The following is an 18,671-nucleotide window of genomic DNA, read 5'->3' as shown; positions in this document are numbered from 1 at the left end:
GTCTACTGATTCGAGAAGAAGTATTGTGTTATTGTAAGAATTGAAATTTTCACGGTTATGCTATTAAAAGTGACGATGACTCATGGTATTTTCGCCATCTCCGATAAACTTCCCGCCAATTTGACAATACATAACGCTAAGATTTATGAAATATCAGATTGATATTATCATTTAAATAGTGGATCAAATTTTTGTTAAACTTAGATTTGTGGATATTCTAAAAATTTTGCCAGCTAAGCTCGAGTTGGACGTTCTCGTAACGTAGAGGCCGTTAAAATCACAGGCTTTTTACGAAAGGTGTCGGTGTTACAGATTCTTTGGGCAGTTGGATCTATCTTTATTACCTTGTCTATGGTTTCACGACGTGATGAATAATTTATTTCACTGTTTACACGTTATTAGAGTCGCGGGTCGCTGCGATCGCATGTCGCGTGGAACGTGAAGTCGTTCCGTTAAGCTTATCGGTTTTCGATGGATATGAAAATACATGGATTTTGCTCGAAAACGTCAAGTATGAAACGAACGATTGCTCTGTATTTAATTAATGTATACATATCGTTAGCGTTTTGCAATGCTGAAGATATTCTAGGATGCGGAGGATTTTTGAAAAGTCATGCCGATATCGATTTTGCAAAAGTTCAGATAAAATTGTAAGTATTGTGATACGGAATTTGTAATCATTCGCACGGTTTACATGCAGGTTTCGAATGAATAGCAAGTCAAATAATGACTAAAACATTCGCTCGATTTAGGTACACAAAAGCTGGAAGTCTCAAGGATTCCACAGAGTGTGCTCCAAACAATGGATATTATTTTCTTCCTTTGTACGATAAAGGAGAGTATGTGCTAAAGGTAACACGAGACAATAATACAAAAATACTTTAAACAGCCTAGTCTTGAGAGTTAAGTTTGACATATTACATAACAAAACCAATTAGGTGGATCCACCCAGAGGATGGAGCTTTGACCCTATGGAAGTCTTATTGAACGTGGATGGAGCTACCGATGCTTGCAGTCAAGGCAAAGATATTAATTTTACCTTCAAAGGCTTTGGCATCACTGGCAGGGTAAATTGCAAAGATCTTGTATACCTGATATATTCGTGAAACTTTATCTTTGATCAAATCACATTTAAAACCAACAATTCAGAGGTGTCGATCCACCTGTGTGAACCATGACATGTACTTTTGTTTACATCCTATACCGGTACAGTTTATTGGTATTATGGGATTTTATGCTTCTTTCAGGTTAGTGGCTTGGGATCGCATATCGGACCCAAAGATGTGTCCGTTGCCTTGTATAATGAGGGTAGTGAGAAAGTTCCCGTTGGAACAACGACTACCGCGGAAGGAGGCACGTTTTATTTCACACCTGTACAGCCTGGAAATTACATACTAGTCGCGTCACATCCACGGTGAGTTTCGGCGAACGTTCGACTTTCCATTCCATTCCTAATATGTTGTATTGACGATTTTGCAGCTGGACAATGGAGAAGGACACTGTCAAAGTGACGGTGCGTGAAGGCAACACGGAGCTTCGGGACGATAGCCTAGTAGTTTTTGGGTACGATGTGAGCGGTCGAGTAACCAGTGAAGAAGAACCTGTTAGCGGCGTGACGTTTATCCTGTTTGGGGTACGAACTTGTATTTTCTTCTCGTCTCGATACAATCCTCGAGAGTCCAACTGTTCGATTATTAACCAGATCCGTTGCATTTAACGTTTGCGCAGACTGGAGCGGCCAAGAATTGCGCAACCACGACCATTAACAAAGAGCTTCTGTCCAAGAACCCGATTTGTCACGTTGTCTCGGACAAAACTGGCAAGTTCGTGTTTCCGAGCGTGTCAATCGGAGAATATAAATTAATCCCATACTACGCCGGTGGTCAAACCAAATTCGATGTTCAACCATCCGAGCTCTCGTTCAGAGTGGATGACAACAGCATCACATTGCGTCCAGGATTCAAAGTAACAGGCTTTACGGTGAGCGGATTCGTTCGTACGGCTATCGACGGAGATCCACTGCCGGGAGCGAAGATCTTATTGGCGCAAAAAGAAGTCACGACGACTGATGCGAACGGGAAGTATGTGCTGGACAACATGAAGGCTGGCCAGTATCTCGTGAAAGCAGAAGCTGGTACAAAATACTGAACTCGTATATTTCCCTTGATACTGTTGGATTGTAAGAATTGTTTTTAATCGCGTAATCGTTTCTTACATAGACAATGTACTTTTTACCGAAAAATCGGTCAAGATCTCGCCGAGTTCCTCAGAACTTCCGGTTTTAACACCGTCGGCCTATAAAGTTTGCGGGAAAGTCACGTTGTCGGCGAAAGGGACGTTACACCATCGAAAAGTTTCCGCGCAGAACACTGCCGCCACCTTCGATAAAGAAATCGAAACTGACCCGAAAACCGGAGAATTCTGTACCTATCTCGGGCGTGACAGATATCAGTTGAGCGTGGTCGTCAGCTCGGAGGAAAGGGACAAGGGCTTGCAGTAAGTAGATCGTAGATTTTCGCGTTATAGATTTGTTCCCATTGCTGATGATTCGATTTTTAGATTTTTTCCTTTGCAACAGACGATCGACGTATCGTCTCGACCGGTACGCGACGTGAACTTTTTGCAGCTGAAGGCGACTTTAACGGGTACGGTAAAATGTCTGCCGGGAACCGATTGCAGCCACGCTTCCGCTACTCTGAAAATACTCGACGGTATTACGATAAAGACGATACAGTCGAAGGGTAAGTTTATTGGAATTTTCTACCCAGCCCTTATATTATAATCGTTCGTTACCATAAATTTCCTGCGATAACAAAACCGCGCAAATACCAGGCAAACATATAATGTGGAATTATTTTATTCGTACTTTGATCGACGGAAAATTTCGTAGAAAACGAGTCACACGCGTTCTTGTTGTCGCAGCGATACCTTGATCGATCCAATCGATACTATTCTTTTTGTTTGTGAAGTCGTTTTTCGTCACGCAGATGGCCAGTATCAGTTTACGGACGTGTTACCCGGTCATTACGAGGTGCTGATAGACAACGATGTCTTCTGTTGGGAGCATTCCAGTTACAGGATATCGGTAACCTCGGAACGCGCTGAAGTGCCGACATTTGTACAGACCGGATTTTCCGTTACTTTCATTTCGTCCCACGACACAGCGGTGGTATATTCGGAGCCCGGCGATTTGACGAGACTAACTTTAGTTTTGAACAAAGGAAGTACAAAGCATTGCGTGTCCAAGCCAGGAGCGTACGCTTTCACGCCGAAAGGTTGTCACGTTTACGAACGATCGTCCTACGCGTGGGACACCAGCAGTCTTTCCCCTGTCTTATTGCACTCTACCGAACACACTCACAAGGGAAGCATTCAGAGTGTTGGCTCGTTAAACGATGTTAAAGTAAACATTGAAAACGCTGGCGACGTTACCACGTAAGTGCATATACAGGGTGTCCGAAAATAGCTTCGACTCCAGGAAATTATGGGTTCCTGGGGAAAAAAACAACTTTTTCCTTAGCGAAAATGTTATCCGAGGCTTTGTTACCGAAATATTAACGAAAAACCCCGACCAATCAGGAAAAAGTTGTTTCAAATCATCCCAGGAACTCCTAATTTCCGGAAGTCGAAACTATTTTGGGATACCTTGCATCTATTATGTACGTGTAAAATCATCCGTAATTTATTACTATATAGATTCGGTATCTGATCAAGCGATTGGTTCACAGATTGGGTCCATTGAAACCCGTGCAACAGGGTAGTTTCTACAAATATGAGTTCGAGTTCAAGGCGAGGACTGACAACATCTATGTGATAACACCGTTGTCGGACATACTGCTGTTTAGTCCTCCGTCGCTGAAAGTTCTGGCCGTAAACGATTGCCAAAACGATGTCGCTTCGTTTGTCGGTGACTTGGGAAAGGTAAGCGAACTCTACTATGCACCACTAAAGATCCAGTTATATACGAGGTGTCACGTATCGTTCAGATTATTGCAGGGCAAATCAGTCCAGCCTTGGAAGGTGTTAGCGTGCAGATATTCGGAAGCGACAGAACTTCCCCGGTGCACACGTTAGTCACGCAAAAAGATGGAACATACAGTGTCGGTCCTTTGGATGGAAAAGTTGATTACAGGTAAACATTTACTTTCACTGGTTACCATTACGTTTTCCGTGGATGTACATACTTAGGATGCATCACCGTTTTTCCTTTTGGTCAGTGTAACCGCAGAGAAAGAGGGATATGTCATTACTGGGCCAGATTCCAGCGGAGTATTTTTGGCGCACAAGCTGGCCGAGATTATCGTTCAAGTTTCCGACAAAGCTGACAACGCATCGCTACAGGTATATGCCGATGAAACTATTTGAAAACGACAAATGATTTTCAACGCGACGGGGGACGGAGCCTTTTCATTTCTTTTTTGCTTTCGCAGGGTGTCCTTCTCTCTCTGTCCGGCGGACAAAGTTATCGAAAGAACAGCGTGACCGGCGAGGACGGAAAATTAATTTTTAATTCCTTGTCCCCCGGGGAGTATTATTTGAGACCGATGATGAAGGAATATCGTTTCTATCCGCCGTCGAAGATGATCCAAGTGACGGAAGGTGCGACCGTGCAGGTGGAGTTGTTGGGTAGAAGAGTCGCGTTCAGTGCCTATGGATCCGTAATATCGTTGAACGGGAAGCCGGAAGCTGGCTTACTCGTGGAGGTTCAAGGACAGGGTGATTGTAGCAATCTCCAGGAAGAAGCGACCACCGAGGAGAACGGAAACTTCCGAATCAGAGGACTTCAACCGATGGTAAATGATCTTGCAAAGAATTGTAGGAATTACGGACCGAAAAATATACCGTATATGTACAGAATCCGATTTTTGTTTCACAGTGTACATACGCGTTTCGATTGAAACCCGACGCAGAGGTTAACGCATACATCCACCGCACCAGCCCCCACTCTATAACGGTGCAGACCTCGCAAGACGTTCACGGTCTTCGATTGATCGCGTTTCACCCACTATTGCGCACCGACGTGTCCGTCCACGTTGTATCCGTGCATCCGGAACATTATCGAACGTTAAAAGTGAAGCTCTGTAGAGAGGACATGCCCGACTCTCCGATTCATTCGAGCAAACTGGACGCTCAGCCATTGAACAAAATCGGGAATAATTATAACGCCGGTTTTCTCGTGCATCTGCCGCCGTTGCAAGCCGATGGAAAAAAGTACTTCGTACAACTGGAGTCCTCTCTGCCGCAAACGATGCACAAGTACAGAACCGTGCCGTTTTATTTCGAGGCGAACTCGTCGTTCAAGCACGTCAAGCTGACGTTTAACGCCGAACGAAAAGTCGACTCGAGCGACATGAGTCAAACGTCCGTGATCGCGTTGCCGTTTATTATGCTGGTCGCGTTCGCGTTTCTCAACCGCGAGAAGATCTGGACTTGGTTGAACGCGTCGATCGAAAGACGGTCGAAACCGTCTCCGAGCTCGAGGACCTCGATACAGGCTGTCCCCATCGATCCGAGAGCGGACGACATCATTGTCGAGCATATAATGAACATTAACAAGAGAAAAATGAAGCCGCGTAAGACGTAATCGATCGTTCCTTACTCTACTACTATACTATATACTATACTTACTACTATACAAAGACCGTTTTTTAGAGATCGACGGCGTCCAAACGCTCCATAAACACAAGCCAAACTCACGGTGTACATATCGCGAAGAAAATGTACGGACTCCTCTCGATTATTGTGTGACTTGGTCTACACGATTATTGTCCCGGCGCGGTCCTGACTTCAGGACGATAATCGAGAGGCGTCTGTATCGGACGATTTTGCATTTGAACAACAGACAGTACAAAACGAACGGAATCGAGCGCACGATTGTGTTCTCCGAACCATTGTGTTCTGAACGAATCGTTGTGCAATTCTCTTAGAATACTATTATATTAATTATTTCACGCGAATGAATGCAATACGAATACGTTCTTGTATATCTTTTATTCGACCGTTAATTAAAGGTTGAAACGTTGAATTTGACTCGATACGAAACGGACCTAGATTTCTCCTCCGTTACTGTGGCCCCGGTTCTCCCGAAACGGGTTAGTCCCTCTAGGTTGTTCACGGGGCGATAAAGAACTGGAAAAGGAAAACGTGAAATGGCGTGTTTCATCGATAGGAACGAAGCTTGGTTCGACTTACCATGGGATTCTCGGCGTACAAACATTTCATGAAACCGTACGCCTTCTCGCAATGGTCCTTTGCAGCTGTAAAACAATGGTAAGTGAACAGATGGTCAAATAAGTCTTTAGCGTTGGATCAGATTGCCATGAAACTACCGCGATACTCACTGACTTCGGTGCAACTATCGATCATACCGTGAACGACATCTTTGTAAACGTCCGGTATTATCTTTTTCAGTAAATTGTACTTGATCTTTCCGTTTTTGTCCATCTGTCGAACAGAAATGAACGAGTCGATTTTACGAGAAAGCTACGTTCCACTAGGGGAAAAAGTGACGTAGGAGGTGGACCTTATACCACTTAGTAAATTATTATTTCAAGTATTGAAACAAATGTTAAACCGAATATTAATTTTGCATAAATTTCAATACCTCCCAAAACTAAATGGTAGGAGGCCCTTTGCCTACGACACTTTTTTCCCTATCGGAAGCCGAGTTTGTTCGTGCGGGTACTTAACATTACCATGCTAGATTTCTCGAGGACACACTTGAAGTAACACTTCAATCGATCGTCTTCCGGAAACTCGCCAAATTCTGTATCCTCGATAGCCTCTAAAAGATAAGAAGTTCTTTTTATTTTCAGTAGGAGGGGATCTGTCGCTTTATCGCGCGAATAATTAAGAATTTTCTTGCTTACGAAGGGTCGTTTTAGTTTCTTCGATGCATTTTGCCCTTACACTGGCAGTCAATTTCCTGAAGTCATCCGGATCGGCCTTCCTCGGAAACCATCAATATATATTATTTTACGGCTAACAAGCGTAACCACGAAATTTCACAAAACCGGAGGGATACTCCCAGATAACACATGACGCCTTGAAGACGCCCATTTTACAGCTATTTTAGGTCTGAGGCGCCTTTAAGCTGTCTTCAAGGCGTCATGTGTTATCTGGTTATCTACTTACCGAACCTTTGACGAGTTGAAAGACCAGGAGGAGACTGGTCAGAATAAAAAAGAACTCTGTTACGGTTTTCATACTTGAACGGATCGATCGACGTTTCACGCCACTTGCAAACAACCGAACAAACACTGTGGATCTTTTCTATCAACATGCCGGTTATAAATACGTATATGTATATATATATATATATATGCACTTGATGATTGTGGCAAATAATAATTGGTTGACAAAACGAAGCAGTAGGCGAAGAATCGTGTTTCCAGTATAATAGTTGAATTAATTGTCGGGGATAATTGTAGCTATCCGTGCTTCGTCCTGCCTCGACAAACTTTTGACTACCACCTAGAAGGTATCTAATTGTTCGCCGTACAGCGAATCGCAAGAATAAACGGTTCCGGATCGAACAGGTACAATGTAATCGAAACGTTCAGACGAACTTCCGTTCGTGATTTCCAAGCGTTGTTCATGACGAATAGCACGTAATTATTCGGTTAATTTACTCGTAATACGATCCGTTGGATCGGCCACGAAACTCGAAAAGTCGAACGTCACGACGGTGCTCCGTACTTACATGTGCACCTGAATTACGATGTCACCCCCCGTATCGAACACGTTGAAATTATAGGCAAACCAAATTCTAGTTTCTTTCTTAATAGCAGGTGCTTCCGTATACGCAACAGTCCGTATCAGTTTTGATACGGCATCTATCGGAACAATATCCTTAGTGTTCCTTCCATGGGCATAGCCAGCTTATCAGTTGGGGGCAAAAATATTAACACATTGACTGCCACAGTAGAAAAGGCCGTACGTAGTCAGACACGCTTTATTTTTTTTTTTTTTAAAGTCATAAATCCTTGATACTGTATGCGTTTTGCTAATAGAGGTTATTGGTCGTGTTTCAAACTATACTGCAATATTAAATATTATTCAAAAATACTCTGGAAAGGGGGGGGGGGGATCCAATTTTTTTCTTCTAGGGTAGGCACTTGGTTCGTGTCCGACACCTTGAAGACGTCCATTTTACGGCTCTTCGAAGGTAGTGATTGTTTTTCGTCGAATTCTTACCGAATGGCTCCAGAACTACACGGTTTTCGCACCATCGATTTGCTCTTCCCTGAAATTTGAATAGTATGACTTCCAACACTCTGGTGTCCAGATATAGAATCTCAGAGTTTCGATAAAACCCCATTTAGTCCGTCCATGGTGATCGAGATCGGAGCTGCATGCGACGCTATCGGGCACGTCCAACCTTCGAGTAATTCGCACGCGTAGATACGCGATTAATATCAATCAACGAATCACAGTAACCCGCTCGTTCTATTTCTAACGCGCTGTTGCGTTCGGACACGGCCTCAATTGATAATTGGAGCATTTCTGCGTAGGCAGTTCCGATCAGACCGGTCGTTTTGACGATCGAACCTTGAAATTTTTCGGGTCGTTCACGCTTCCGATCGTTCGTTGTCTTTCTTATCTTCTAAACAGGGACTTAAATCGGTATGATTTTGATACCGGTATTATGCCATCAAAGCTATACCGATGTATTACCGAAAATCGAAATAAATACCGATATTTTTTCGATTTCTATAAGGGTGGTGCTTATATAGGGTTATATAGGGCGAAGGTACAACCGGAAGTACCGGTATTTACGTTCCGGTAGAAATCCCTGCTTCTAAAATACCGAAGAACGCATTCCCACTTTCAACGCATCCAAGCATTTCGTACACTCGAGTATTCGATGTGGGGTTCAATAAATATTTAAACGATTTTAACAACCTTTTTATTCAGACGTTCCTTTTATTGATGTCTCGTGCGGAACGGATATGGGGTATTATTACATCGAAACGGATACAGTTCCTGGAGCCTCGCGTTCCTCCCGCAGTATTGCTTTCTCCACTTCGCGCGGGAATTCGTTAAAACAGATAATAGGTCTGAAACGAGAAAAACGATCGCTCGTCGAATCTGACATCTCTCGAAATAAAACAAGAAACTAGAAACGATTTTAAGTTACTCACCCGTGGTGACAACGCCGCGTAACATTTGTTGAACGTGTACGCGTACTCGCAATTGTCGCCGTTCGCTGGGAAAGAGATAATTACGTCTTGTCGTGACAACGATCGCGGTGAATAACCGATCGATCTCGCGTACAATCGAAAAGAAACGAGTGTGCAATCATGCGATCCGACACACCGTATATGAAAGCAGAGTTTAAATAAAAATTTAATCTAATTAAAAAACCCAAATCGGAATTACGGTGTAATTGCAAGGCAATTACAAATTAGATTTAGATTTTGTAATTAGATTACATTTCGCCCAACTCTGTATGAAAGTAAAGAGAATAAAAAAAAATAAATGTAAAATTATAATTTAATTGAAAAAAACAAAAAAAAGGTAGCGGATCGATCGAGGAAAAGAATGGAGGAAAATATAAAATACACAGTTAGATACCGAAATATTTACCAATCCCCTTGCACTTGCTGATCGCTTTCTGAACTTCGGTTCTGTAAGCAGGTATTCTCTGGAAAAACGTGAGCATACCGTTCAGACTGAGGTCCCTTTTGTCATCGATTAGACCGAATTGCTCCCACAGACAGTACATGTAACACTGCGTCGCAAAAGGAACGAATGAAATGTTCATTAATACATCACGTTTCGACAAACACGTAGTGTCGTCCAAAACGGTAAGTGGGTAATCGTTTAATACCTTTAACTCCCGCGTTTCCGGCCATTCGCCATTCCTCACCGCCTCTATGTCCACTGAAGCAAACAATCGTTGTTAATTCGATCGTTTTTCGATTTTCTTATTACCCTGATAACCAGTTGTGTACAAGTTTCGAGGCAAATTGCCAGTAATAAATAACGAAAGCTGTGTAAAAAAAAAACCATAGCCACCTGGTTCCGCATTTCACTTGGATTTTTGCAGGCAACAATTGCAGACAAAATGATAAAACAAATTGGCAGAAAGTCTTGCAACAGGACTTATGTCAAATTGTGGGCAAAACCGGAACAAAGTTTGAAGCCAATTTTCTGCATACGTTGCTGTCAATGTGCGCGCAAATTTATAACAAATCTTGCGTCAAACTTGTAGCCATAACTTGATAACAGACATTGGACAAAATTTAGCTTTGGCTGATTGGGTACATTATTTTTTCTTCCCCCATCATACGTACCCGTGGCCACTCCGGTCTGCGTTTGACAAGCGTTCACCACACTGGCCGCGGTTGTGATCATCTTATCAGAGACGAAGCTCGGCCGCGTCTACGAAACATCCGAAATTTTAGTCGAAATTGAATTCGATCGATGAAACCACATCGCCCAAAATATATTCTCAGGATTGCAGAACGACCGTATCCAGCAAAAATTCCTGACCATTCGATCGTTGTCGATTCTCTTTTCTATGTTCGTTACTTTTTGTTCTGGAGAGAAATAGGTAGGAAGAGGCCTAGATAGCACATGACGCCTTAGACCTAAAACAGCCGTAAAATCTTGAAGGCATCGTGTGCTATCTGGTGGGAGGTGGCTGGTGAATGGGTCTTATTGTTTTCTCCTTTTTTCGGAGAAAAAACAATGCCAGTAAAATGTTGAGAATACAATTATCCAAAGAGATTTCTAATAAATTCATCGAACAGTAGTACGTACCCCGCAATGAACGCTCGCAACCTGGATCAAGTAGAGAGCCAGCAGAGGTACGATTATCGTGAGCTTCATGATTCGCGTCCGATTTTATTGACCTATCGTTCTCGTCGAGCCCAGCGAACGATCAATCTCCGGTTAGTGGGATACTCGTGAAGAAACACGAGAATCCACGAATATTCTCCAGAGAAAGATTTTCGTTACAACACAGCTCGTTTAGTCCCGGGTGGTCGGCCGGGGGCGGGTGATTCTGGCCGGCTCAGGGGCTGTTTTCAGCGGCGATTACTCGGAGCTACTCGGCGTACTTCGCCGGCGACGTTGGCAAACGCGAGGGCGCAACTGAATTAAATCCCGCCGCAGGCACGGAATGTCCGACGGTAGAGAGATATCTCGACACGTGTTACGCTTAGGACTAATAATAATTGAAATTTCACCGGCGATTTGTCTATGGGACGTGTCTTCGATAATATGCAGGGCAACGTTATCGGTCTGGTTACGATCGATATCTACTTGTTGCGCGTAATGCGTGAAACGTCACGAAACGATCGTTAACATTTAAAAGGATTGAACAGATGAGTAGGCTTTTGTTTCTAGGCCAGGGTGTAACGCGTATATAAACGTATATTTGATGGGCGGATGTTATACCAGCTTACGAATCGACCCTATACATACCCTCCTATCGCCTACATAACACATAACCAACCGATTCAAGTGTCTCGTTCCGTTACCATTAATTCAACATGTGCGACATACAAGTCCGCAGGACGAGACATCTAAATGACGCTGTACACGGTTATTAACGATCGGTAAACAGGTCTTGGATTTTCCTAGAAATTTGAAAAAGTCTAGAAAATGATCTCTGAACCTTCGATCATTCAGAATCATTGGAATCATCGAATAGAAAAACTATTTTTATCATCTAACTTTCTGTTTCACGATTCAATAATCGAGTGTTTGCGATTAGATTTCGAACGACGAATCGATCAACAGTTGGGGAAACTAATAAAAGAATTTTGGAAACTGGTCGAGTTCGTTTTATATTTGGTGCACTCTACTCGTCATCCATCGGAACGAAAACGAAAACAGTTTGGTTTCCGTCGACGATGGGCGAACACAGCCGAGTCAAGCATTGCGACCGGCGTCCGTTTTTGTACAGTCGCACTTTAAAATTATTGGCCAGCCCCGATTCCATTCCAGCGAAATTGTAAATGTCACGCGATTGAAATCGGTATGACCAGCGTCCGGGAAAGCAATAATGTTCCGATGATATTTTTACGATTCTGTCCGGCATTTCATCGACATTTCATCGAAGCGAGTCGTCGTACGGAATGTTTCTCGCTCGACATAACCTTTTCATTGACTATACTTTTCGGTGGTCAATTACACGGTCAGCTGTATTTTTTATCGATGAAGAACAAACGTATAAATTTAAGAACTATACGTTTCACGCTGCATTAATACAGTCTCGTTTCTTTAAAACGTAGATGAATTTAATAGATTTTCAGGAGATAAAACGATTTTGAGGGACTGTACGGTTCGACGACATGGTACAGTCTACTGAATTGAAATTGACAACATCGTCTCATTCTCGCAAGATTTTTCGCACCGAAACCGTTTCGTGTATTAAACGAATATCTTTGCGATGCTGTGACATCGTTCTGAATGTTATTCGATAGATAAAGAACACTCGAGAACGACGTTTAGACTGATGTTACAAGTTCACGAGACACGGAATGAGGACAAAAGAATCTCGACGGACTGTACAGCCGAAGTTGTATTGACAGTTGTGTTTCCTTCGAGCAAGTGCATTTCGTTGAAAACGAAACGTGTATGGTGTTTCAAAGAAGAAAATCTAATCTCTCGATTATGCGTTTTAACGGTGCTTAAACGTTTCTCATGGAAAGGGAGCTAGAAAAGTGAATGTTTCGAGCAAAGTCAAGTACGATAACCGAGGCAATTGTATTCCGTTGACGCTAAGACCCTCGAGCTGCCCCAGGATTTCCAGCACGGTACAATGTCAAAGACGAGAATGAAAGAATTCTTCTTCAAGATCGTTCATAGTGAAGTTTCGAACGTTGAATAGAATGCCTTGCTGGATCGTTCCAGTTCGAAGATTCCGCGACAGACGGAAAGTATAAGTGTACGAGGCTAATTAAAATTTTGAAAAACTTCTCGTAGAGCAACTGCTATTGTCACGTGGTCTATTCTCTTTTTATACGTCAATTTTCGCGTAAAATTTAAAATTTTTTACGAATTTCTTTCGCTTCTTTCTGTTTCTCGATAAGTCGATTAGAGTCAAATAAAAATGGGAAAAACGAGAGGAGTACACGAGACAACGCCAGAATTGAGAAACCGAATGGTGGGAATGTACGAAGCTGGTTTAGGACTGCGAGAAATTGCGGCAGCTGTAAATTGTTCGGTGAGTGTGTTGTAAACATTATGTATAACAAAAAATGATGTTTGATTTAACTAAAATGGTTAATATTATTACGAAATTCTATGCATCTACATTACTTTTGTCGCTACATCCTATGGTTCCAGCAACGCACTGTCAAGAGATGGTTAAATAGATTTGACAAGGAAGGCACAGTAGAAACACGAGAGCGATGTGGACGTAAACGTGCCACTACGGTAGAACAAGATGAAGCTATAGTGAAGCTGGCCACACAGACACCAATAACAGCTGCCAAAGCTGTTCTTCCTGCTTTGGGGCTCACGTGCTCTGTAGATACTATCAGAGAAAGGCTACACAAAGCTGGAATACACAATTGGAGTCCATCGCGGAAATATATGCAAAGAATTACACTTGGGTTTGTGCTTCAATGTGTTTCCTTGTTTTATTGCGATGCCCTTATGCTACTCAATCTCAGTGAATTCTTGTAAGTTACCTACTTTGTCCATAGTGATGCTGATGGTGCTGCTATTCAACAACCTGTATGGAGACCTACGGGAACACAGTTGGGAAAGAAAAAGTCTTCCAAAGATTCTAACAAGAATGATACGATTGGCAACGTTAAGAAAAAGAATTCGCCATTTTGTGTTTTCGCAACAAAGTGCTGCTCAATCTCAGGGCTGTAATATACAGTCGCAATCCCAATCTTTATCTCCAAGTCAAACGGAGTTTGGTAACCCCTTGAGTTTGGTTCAACAGACGCAACCTGTTTATCAGCACTCTAGTTTGAATATTTCTCAAAGTTGGCCACTCGATTTAGTGCAAGGAACTCATCATTATCCACAGGTTCGTCAGCTGCAACTTACGCAACACGAGTACTTGTCCTGCTGTTCGACCGTATCCTTTTTTCGATTTTTAGGCCCAAGCGGATGCAATATCTCACGAACAACTATTGCCACAGCAGCTTCAAGAACTGCAAACCCGACAAGAGCAACAGCACCATGCGCAACAAGTACAATCGACGATTCCAGACGAAACGCATAATCTGGATCAGCGGCAACGACAACTCGAAGTAGTACGCCGGGTTCAACAGCAACAGCATCAGGATAATTTACATTCACAACTAGTTAATTCGCAAATTAATTCAAACCTGAATTCTGACGCTACTAATTCCTGCAGTTCTCAAGATAGTAATCAGTCTTCTAGCGCAGAACCGAAACAGAACAAAGACTCATCGAGAGAAGGTATCGAAGAAAGTGACTCGCGGAGAAAGAAAAAGAAAGGCGGGAAAGCGAAAGGAACGTTGGAAACCAGTGTCGAAATACGAAATCGAATGATCGGCATGTCCGAGGCAGGCTTGTCCACGTTGTCTATCGCGCTCGCAATCGACAGATCGGTAAGAAGAAACATGTTCGTCTTGCTGGATTCGCATAATTAAGATCGTCGTGGGGATAGCCGTATACCCAATGCTCGTTATTAAATAGGAACGTACCGTTAAACGATGGTTAGAACGTTGGCACAAAGAAGGTAACGTACAGACAAAGGAAAGAAAGGGTCGACGTCGAATTACAACTAAAGAGCAAGACGAAGCCATCATTGCAATGGCTACTCAGCAACCTTTGACTGCAGCTAAACACGTTGCGCCTGCTCTTGGATTAAAATGTAGCGTAGACACGATCAGGGAAAGGCTTCATAAAGCTGGTATTCACAGTTGGAAGCTTGGAAAGAAGCAAGGGTTGGTATAATAAAAAAAAATATATATTCTTCCTTATACAAATATGTTCGCGCATAACAAGCAATAGCCGAGTTTTCAATCGTTTCAGGGAGGGGAACGCTGTTCATACGGTTCACCTGTGGCAACCTAGTGGAAACCGACCAAATAAACCGAAAATACCCGGTGAGAAGAGAAAAAGGCCAAGTGGTAATAAAAAACGTGATCAATCAAGCAATACGCAAAAACGAGTATCCACCAGGAAGAAAAAAAACGAGTCTACCGGAGCAAAGTTGATTGCACAGCCAACGAATATGGTATCGGAACAATCTACTGCTTTGCCATTTCATAATTCAACGACAAGTAAGCTGGGTTATTAATTTACTTTGTTGATGTGCTTCTCTGTAAAAAAAAACAAGACTAGTGGATAACTTTGGAAACCACTTTTTAGTGGCAAACTATGTTCCAGGTCCGAATATAATGCAGCCTGTTCACAATATTCCTATAGCTTCTGCTACGCTCGTTCAGTCGCAACCTCCACCGCCAGGTCCTGCGCCAGCGCTTCAAACGATGCCGTCGATGGGTCTTATGATGCAACAAAGACCCGATTGTCGATTAGCGCCGAATATCGTACCACCTGTTTCGGGACAAGGAAATACCGGAGTTTCTTATCCATCTTGCATGGTTGGAAGCAACAACCACACTGGTCACAGTATGGAACAACCAGATCCTTTGAATTACGAACCATACATATGGAGTTTTTGAACGCTGAACTCTGAAGAACACCAATCAATTGTAAAACTTTTCCATTTTTACATCCTTCATCACGCCGAGTAAGTTTTTCTTTTTTTTTGACATTGAACCTTTATTACCTTCAAGCTGATATTTTATGAAATTACATTATACACTGTCTAAATTTTTACGGAATACTATTTTTACTAAAATTATTTCTATAATTTCAAGGAGGCTGGAGGTGAAGACGAGACATTTGTGGCGTGTACATTTGAAGATAGATTATCAAGTGAGTACAAATTTTATTGCAATTGAAAATGCAATAACACTTGGTATTTTTCTAAATCTTAACTACACGATGAAATTAGTTAACACGATGTGAAATTGTGTTTATAAAGGTATTACAGCAATTTTTAACCTAATTCTGCTCCGAACAAATTAAGCGTAAAGTTAGCATTATGAACGTGAATGTTAACGAAATGACAAACGGGCACATTAATATATTGTTTGTGAATTCGAACTGTGCTATACCATCGTGATTGCGCGAAAAAATGTTTTACAAAGTAAAACACAATTTTACTGTTTTACTCGATCAATTACGTTGATTTAAAAAATCTCTGATTTAAGGATAATTGGTTGAACCAATTTACATGAACGTGAGGTGCACGGTAACAGTTTGTACATACATATACATATATAGATATAAATTTATGCAGCAAAGGAAATATATTGTCGGAAATAAGAAAAAAAAATTATACAACGTTTATTTTGCTATCACGTATTTTGTCTTCGGATCGTCGTTTACAATATCATGTCAATAGTAACGTATTAATTAAAACGGACAATGCGAAATCGAAAATTTTGTATCTAATTTCTGTTAAGTGTATATTTGTAGAGAGTTTAAATGTTGAAGATCATTAATGATTAAATACGAGCTGGTCGTATAATTAATATAAATATTTGCAGACTCAATTTAAAGCCCGATAATACTAATGTTCATACCTTGTAATTCAGTCTGTCACGTAAGTTCCCATATCTGCGAAACGTTCTTCAACACGTTATCCGGATCGTTTTTGTAAAACATAAAGAATCCTTGAATTTGTGCCGGGCTAATACTTTTCTGTTGTGATATTATACTCTCTGCAAATTTTTTGGCGGTTTCGATTGCCTTGTCTCCGCTATGTTTGTAAAATCGTAAAAACATTTGTTCCACTTGTGTAGCGCTACACCAGCCTGAAAACATACGCGTATTCAATTGAACAGTGCCCAGTATTCTATATGTACCTTGTTCGAATGCAACAGTATTAAATTTTGTGCGCATACCTATGTATTCCTTTACGTCTACTCGACCTGGCCTCACCAATGCAGGATCTAACCTTTCTAAGTAGTTTGTAGTCATAAATAGAATTCTCGCTTCAGTAGAAGCAACACCATCCAAACAATTTAATAAACCACTAAACGTGACTCTGTTTAGACCGTCGTACGCGGCTTTAACTGCAGTAAAATCCATTAAAATTAATGCGTTGTATAATGCAAAGACAACATACACCGTTTAAATTTAAACCCCACCTTCTTTAGTTTCCTCCCGGCTGCTAAACGCAGCGTCGATATCTTCCAAAAGTACAATAGTTTGTTGAGGAGCCATAGCTAATAAGTGATTTAATCTGTCGTCTGTCAGACCACGTTCCGACAGATTTAGAACGCAAATGCCCCGTTCTAATTCACCAGCTAATGCGGTAATAAATGACGATTTACCGCAACCAGGAGGACCATGCAATAAATATCCTCGACGGTATGGAATACCTTTGTAAGTAAGAGAGATTATTTCCTTTCTGTCTAACGTTTACGTCCTATTATCATCTACATACCACGGTCGCTGTACCACGAATGATTTTTTATAAATTCACGACAATCCTTCAGTATTCGTTCGGCAACACCCGTGTCCAATACAACCGATTCTAACGGTCTTCTTTTTCTAGGATGTCCAAATTGTCTCCATTCATTTCCCAAGGCTGTGTACATTATCGTTTTGCCTTCGTGTTCTTTTAAAGCCATTTGCCTTGCTGCAGACATAAAAAAATATTATAAACACGTTCACCGCGAATCCTATTTTGGCTATCTTCCTGTTCACGCCGATCGTATTTGATACTTGAATTTTTATTATATGACTGTCCAATGTTGACCGACGCGGCGTGAACAGAAAGCTTTGTGCCTATGTATACATATAAAATTGTACCCTCTTCCAAAATATTGAAATATATATTTCTGTTCCTTCCAAATGCTGTAAGCTGTACAGTTTCAAATGGTATGCCCATTTGTATATCTAATGTTTGTTGTTCTCTCGTTCGTTCTACCTTTATCCAATTCCCTCTGTACCTGTTAATTTGAAAAATGAATGAACAATTTGTACACGCTTGGTTTTACTATGTAATGACTCCCTTCAAGTTATTACAATGGATAATTGAACAACTGTTTCATACTTGTTACTGCAAGATGAGTATTGGAGCGATAAGTACAGTTATTTCTAACCTAATGAAATGAGTTCCAATACTTGGTATGAAATCATATCTAGTTTTTATGTGACCTGTTTCTCTTTGCTCGAAACTTGTCTCAACCGACAGATGTTGTGTTTCTTTTGCACCCTTGTACGTAATCCACTGTAAAAGCCATTGATAGCTTTTATCACGACATGGAACCTCCAATGTGATCATATAATGTCGCCTGTATATGAAAAGCATTAAATAGTTAAATGCTTGCATTCCTTTTCGCAACATAGCTGCTCCAGCTCCTAACCCAAAAAGACCAAAGCCAGCTCCAAAATAAGGATTATCAGACAATGTCTGAACATAATCTATTATCGTCATAGCGAAATGATATTTTTTTACTCAGAGCACAATTAGTAGTGAATTGTTTAAACCACCATTAACTCGTTATTCAACTGGTATCAAGTTTTCACTACCCAATACCATATTTCGTACATACAATGTAAAGAAATAATTGTATGTATGTGAAACTCAATGAAACTATATATATTCCATATATTCTTTGCCACGTTACTTCAATATATTCAGAATA

General features: G+C 41.5%; 5 protein-coding genes across 6 annotated transcripts; 2 read left to right on the top strand and 3 right to left on the bottom strand.

The window, feature by feature from the left end:
- The first annotated feature begins 415 nt into the window (after window positions 1-415).
- LOC107185680 (nodal modulator 3) lies at window positions 416-6,025 on the top strand. Its single transcript, XM_015573416.1, has 14 exons — window positions 416-650; window positions 753-852; window positions 939-1,067; window positions 1,248-1,414; window positions 1,480-1,633; window positions 1,729-2,134; window positions 2,220-2,496; window positions 2,560-2,741; window positions 2,988-3,435; window positions 3,729-3,921; window positions 3,987-4,132; window positions 4,218-4,341; window positions 4,431-4,793; window positions 4,877-6,025. The coding sequence occupies exons 1-14, from the start codon at window positions 472-474 to the stop codon at window positions 5,582-5,584; spliced, it is 3,576 nt and encodes a 1,191-aa protein (XP_015428902.1). The 5' UTR covers window positions 416-471; the 3' UTR covers window positions 5,585-6,025.
- A 33-nt stretch (window positions 6,026-6,058) lies between these two features.
- LOC107185681 (general odorant-binding protein 83a-like) lies at window positions 6,059-7,243 on the bottom strand. Its single transcript, XM_015573417.1, has 6 exons — window positions 7,135-7,243; window positions 6,870-6,945; window positions 6,696-6,784; window positions 6,342-6,444; window positions 6,193-6,257; window positions 6,059-6,129 (listed from the first exon to the last, which is right to left on the bottom strand). The coding sequence occupies exons 1-6, from the start codon at window positions 7,204-7,206 to the stop codon at window positions 6,112-6,114; spliced, it is 423 nt and encodes a 140-aa protein (XP_015428903.1). The 5' UTR covers window positions 7,207-7,243; the 3' UTR covers window positions 6,059-6,111.
- A 1,681-nt stretch (window positions 7,244-8,924) lies between these two features.
- On the bottom strand, window positions 8,925-11,085 carry LOC107185693 (general odorant-binding protein 69a-like). 2 transcript variants are annotated; one of them, XM_015573436.1, is made up of 6 exons: window positions 10,768-11,085; window positions 10,299-10,386; window positions 9,833-9,885; window positions 9,577-9,733; window positions 9,144-9,208; window positions 8,925-9,059 (listed from the first exon to the last, which is right to left on the bottom strand). In XM_015573436.1, exons 1-6 carry the CDS (start codon window positions 10,834-10,836, stop codon window positions 9,042-9,044), a joined length of 450 nt encoding a protein of 149 aa, XP_015428922.1. In that variant the 5' UTR covers window positions 10,837-11,085; the 3' UTR covers window positions 8,925-9,041. The 2 variants fall into 2 exon arrangements, with proteins under 2 accessions (XP_015428922.1, XP_015428923.1); XM_015573437.1 differs by having other exon boundaries at window positions 9,589-9,733.
- Window positions 11,086-12,858: 1,773 nt separating this feature from the next.
- LOC107185699 lies at window positions 12,859-15,644 on the top strand. Its single transcript, XM_015573447.1, is given in 9 exon segments — window positions 12,859-12,901; window positions 13,047-13,180; window positions 13,303-13,571; window positions 13,665-13,802; window positions 13,804-13,999; window positions 14,073-14,549; window positions 14,638-14,888; window positions 14,977-15,227; window positions 15,316-15,644. Coding segments are annotated over 8 exon segments (2,010 nt in total). The 5' UTR covers window positions 12,859-12,901; window positions 13,047-13,066; the 3' UTR covers window positions 15,630-15,644.
- Window positions 15,645-16,315: 671 nt separating this feature from the next.
- On the bottom strand, window positions 16,316-18,460 carry LOC107185691 (mitochondrial chaperone BCS1). The gene is made up of 6 exons (XM_015573434.1): window positions 18,126-18,460; window positions 17,833-17,972; window positions 17,465-17,659; window positions 17,166-17,399; window positions 16,920-17,090; window positions 16,316-16,829 (listed from the first exon to the last, which is right to left on the bottom strand). Exons 1-6 carry the CDS (start codon window positions 18,458-18,460, stop codon window positions 16,615-16,617), a joined length of 1,290 nt encoding a protein of 429 aa, XP_015428920.1. The 3' UTR covers window positions 16,316-16,614.
- Window positions 18,461-18,671: the final 211 nt, after the last annotated feature.

Source organism: Dufourea novaeangliae, unplaced genomic scaffold, assembly GCF_001272555.1.
Source record: "Dufourea novaeangliae isolate 0120121106 unplaced genomic scaffold, ASM127255v1 scaffold67, whole genome shotgun sequence".
Classification (NCBI taxonomy): Eukaryota; Metazoa; Arthropoda; class Insecta; order Hymenoptera; family Halictidae; genus Dufourea; species Dufourea novaeangliae.
This window is presented reverse-complemented; position numbering and strand designations above follow the sequence as displayed.

What these genes read in the sequence shown, in the direction of transcription:
- LOC107185680 (XM_015573416.1), top strand. Translation starts at nt 472, where the DNA reads ATGGATATGAAAATACATGGATTTTGCTCGAAAACGTCAAGTATGAAA. An exon ending in AAGGAGAGTATGTGCTAAAG is followed by an intron (nt 853 to 938) that starts GTAACACGAGAC and finishes AAAACCAATTAG; the next exon opens with GTGGATCCACCCAGAGGATG. An exon ending in GAAAGGGACAAGGGCTTGCA is followed by an intron (nt 2,497 to 2,559) that starts GTAAGTAGATCG and finishes TTCGATTTTTAG; the next exon opens with ATTTTTTCCTTTGCAACAGA.
- LOC107185681 (XM_015573417.1), bottom strand. Translation starts at nt 7,206, where the DNA reads ATGAAAACCGTAACAGAGTTCTTTTTTATTCTGACCAGTCTCCTCCTG. An exon ending in TTCAACTCGTCAAAGGTTCG is followed by an intron (nt 6,946 to 7,134) that starts GTAAGTAGATAA and finishes TTTCCGAGGAAG; the next exon opens with GCCGATCCGGATGACTTCAG. An exon ending in AGAAACTAAAACGACCCTTC is followed by an intron (nt 6,785 to 6,869) that starts GTAAGCAAGAAA and finishes CTTATCTTTTAG; the next exon opens with AGGCTATCGAGGATACAGAA.
- LOC107185693 (XM_015573436.1), bottom strand. Translation starts at nt 10,836, where the DNA reads ATGAAGCTCACGATAATCGTACCTCTGCTGGCTCTCTACTTGATCCAG. An exon ending in TTGCGAGCGTTCATTGCGGG is followed by an intron (nt 10,387 to 10,767) that starts GTACGTACTACT and finishes GATGTTTCGTAG; the next exon opens with ACGCGGCCGAGCTTCGTCTC. An exon ending in CGGAAACGCGGGAGTTAAAG is followed by an intron (nt 9,734 to 9,832) that starts GTATTAAACGAT and finishes TTTGCGACGCAG; the next exon opens with TGTTACATGTACTGTCTGTG.
- LOC107185691 (XM_015573434.1), bottom strand. Translation starts at nt 18,460, where the DNA reads ATGACGATAATAGATTATGTTCAGACATTGTCTGATAATCCTTATTTT. An exon ending in TTCGTGGTACAGCGACCGTG is followed by an intron (nt 17,400 to 17,464) that starts GTATGTAGATGA and finishes TTACTTACAAAG; the next exon opens with GTATTCCATACCGTCGAGGA. An exon ending in AGACGTAAAGGAATACATAG is followed by an intron (nt 16,830 to 16,919) that starts GTATGCGCACAA and finishes GTATGTTTTCAG; the next exon opens with GCTGGTGTAGCGCTACACAA.